Consider the following 2,528-nt stretch of genomic DNA (forward strand, 5'->3'; position numbering starts at 1 on the left):
TTTTTGAGGAGCACACCCAGGGGGAGATTCACAGCAGGGTGGGCTGGGGGTGCCCCCCAGGGAGACACCCCCTGCCCCGGGCTGAGCAGGAAGGGCAGAGGAGCAGCACCAAGACAGGCCAGAACCCTCAGAGGGCAGAGGTGCCTGGATCACAGAATCATGGAATCATTTTGGTCGGGAAAGATCTTCCAGATCCCCCAGCCCAACCCTTCCCCCAGCCCTGCCCAGGCCACCCCTGCCCCGTGTCCCTCAGCACCATCTCCAGGGCTTGGAAACCCCTCCAGGGATGGGGACTCCCCCCCTGCCCTGGGCAGCCTGGGCCAGGCCCTGACTGGAGCAGGAGGAACCTCCCCATGGCCTCCAGACCATGACCTGACCAGACCTACCAGACCTATCCACCAGCTGCCATCCCCTCTGGCGTGTGCCCTGCAGCCAGGCAGGACTTTGGGCACCTTCCCAGCCCCACAGCTCCTGTCCCAGCCCCCCTGGGGTGACAGGAGAGCAGGGAGAAGAGCAGCATGTGGCTGTTCCCACATGCTGGGAGCAGGGTGGGTTGGCCTCACCTGCCCTCCTTTCCATCCCTGGGGGGAAACCCTTCCCCATGGATGAACCCACCACTCACTCCTACATCCCATGAGGAACCTTCTCCCCATGGATGAACCCACCACTCACTCCTACATCCCATGGGGGACCTTCTCCCCATGGATGAACCCACCACTCACTCCTACATCCCATGAGAACCTTCACCCCATGGATGAACCCACCACTTACTCCTACATCCCAGTTTGCTTTTCCCACTGGTTTCACACTGTCTCCTTGGCACCAGCAATGAGGTGACAGGACTGGGAAGGGGGAAGGTGACAGCTCCTCTGACCTGCCCTCCAAGCCAGGAGAGCTCTGGGACTCAACCAGCACCTCTGGGAATCCTGCCCCAGCCAGCTCTGCCAGGGAGCTCCCCAGGGACACCCACTTCTGCTTCTGATTAGGGACCCAGTGAGTGGGAAGCAGGGAAAGTGGGATTGATGGATGGATTGATGATCCATCCTGTCATCAGGGCCCTGGATCAGAGGTGAGCTCAGCCTGGGGAACTCCTGAGCAATCAATCACCTGGGTTGCTGGAAGGGCAGGAGGTTCCCAGCTGAAGTGTCACCTCTTCCTCCTGCCACGCTTGGCACGTCCTCCCACCAGCCCAGCCAGAGCCACCCACGGGCTCCAGCCCAAGCCCAAGTACCAGGAAAGGTGGGAAGTTCACCCCAAGTAGCCAAGGGGTGGCTTCCCAGGGACACCCTGAGCACCCCCCACCCAGGGGAGGCAGCAGGTCTGGCCTCTCCAACAGCCCCACCAGCACTGGAACACAGGCCCCCACCACCACTGCCCCCCACCCTGGTGCCACTGTCACCACGAGGGGCCTGTGGCCACCTCCACAATCCCACCAGAACACTCAGGGCACTTGTTGAGAAGCCACGTTCCCTTCTTGGGTCTCAAGAAATCCATGTGCTCAAGGTGGGTGGTTCCTCTTGGGCCTTTCTTTGCTTTCACAAGGTGACAGGGAGGAGGTGGCTGCTCTGGAGGGTGTTGGGCAGGGGACATCAGGGGACATCACAGCTGCTGACCAGGCCTGTTCAGCTGCCAGAGGTGACACCAGGTGGGGGGAAGGGGCTGTGCTCCCCAGAGGTGCTGGCACAGTCCCCATGACCCTGTGCTGCCCTGGCCACCAGAAGGAGGTGACACCTCCAGCACAGCCTCACCTCAAGGCTCAGGACACCACCCAGGGATAGAGCAGCTCTGCAGGTCACTGCCACCCACCTCAGTGACACCCACAGTTGTGTCCCTGAGCCACAACCCCTCTTGGGGACAGCAAGGGCTGGCCTGGCTGCTGGTGCCACCTCCACAGGGTGAGAGTTTCCCAGCAGAGTGAGAGACCCAGAGATGGGGCCAGACCAGGAGCCCCCAGAGACCCCTCCCTGCCCCACCACAGGCCAGGAGCCAACGTCACCAATGTCACCAGGCACCACCAGAGCTGTCCCAGCCCTGTCCCCAGGCCGGGGGGGTGGCAGAGCCTCCCAAGGCTGCAGGGGGAGGACAGGACCCAGCCCTGCCCCGTGCAGGGTCCCTGGCAGGGGACAGGGAGGTGGGTCCCACCTCACTTGTGCCGCTTCTTCTTCTGCTCGTGACGCTTCTGAGCCCTCACGTCCTTCTTGAGGCGACTGTCCACGACCTTGAACTGCCCCCTGACCCCCGGGGGGCGGCGCACACGGGGTCCCACCCCCTTCTTGGCCACCAGGTAGGTGACCTGACGTTTCTCCTTGGCCAGCCCAGCCTTCTTGTAGATGCTGAGGGAGAAAGGGAAGAGGTGAGACCCTCACCAGCCTGGCCCAGCTCCAGCGGTTTTCGCTTTGAGGTGTAGCTAAAGGTCAATCCTGGGGCCCCAAACTCTGCTGGGCTCCCTTGTTTGGCTCTCCAACCCCTCACAGGCAGCACCCAGGTCTAGCCCAGCCCTTCCCAGCTCTGCTGGGGCACCCAAAGCG

General features: G+C 62.7%; 1 protein-coding gene across 1 annotated transcript in view; it reads left to right on the forward strand.

Annotated features, from left to right (window-relative positions):
* LOC104390230 (1-acyl-sn-glycerol-3-phosphate acyltransferase alpha-like) overlaps nucleotides 1–1,918 on the forward strand; it is a 9,728-nt gene extending 7,810 nt beyond the window's left edge. Inside the window, exon 7 of the mRNA XM_009999335.1 lies at nucleotides 1,859–1,918. Within this exon, the coding sequence (XP_009997637.1) occupies nucleotides 1,859–1,918 (60 nt within the window). The remainder of the gene's footprint in view (nucleotides 1–1,858) is intronic.
* The last annotated feature ends 610 nt before the right edge of the window (nucleotides 1,919–2,528 follow it).

Source organism: Chaetura pelagica, unplaced genomic scaffold (assembly GCF_000747805.2).
Source record: "Chaetura pelagica isolate M959 unplaced genomic scaffold, ChaPel_1.0 scaffold625, whole genome shotgun sequence".
Classification (NCBI taxonomy): Eukaryota; Metazoa; Chordata; class Aves; order Apodiformes; family Apodidae; genus Chaetura; species Chaetura pelagica.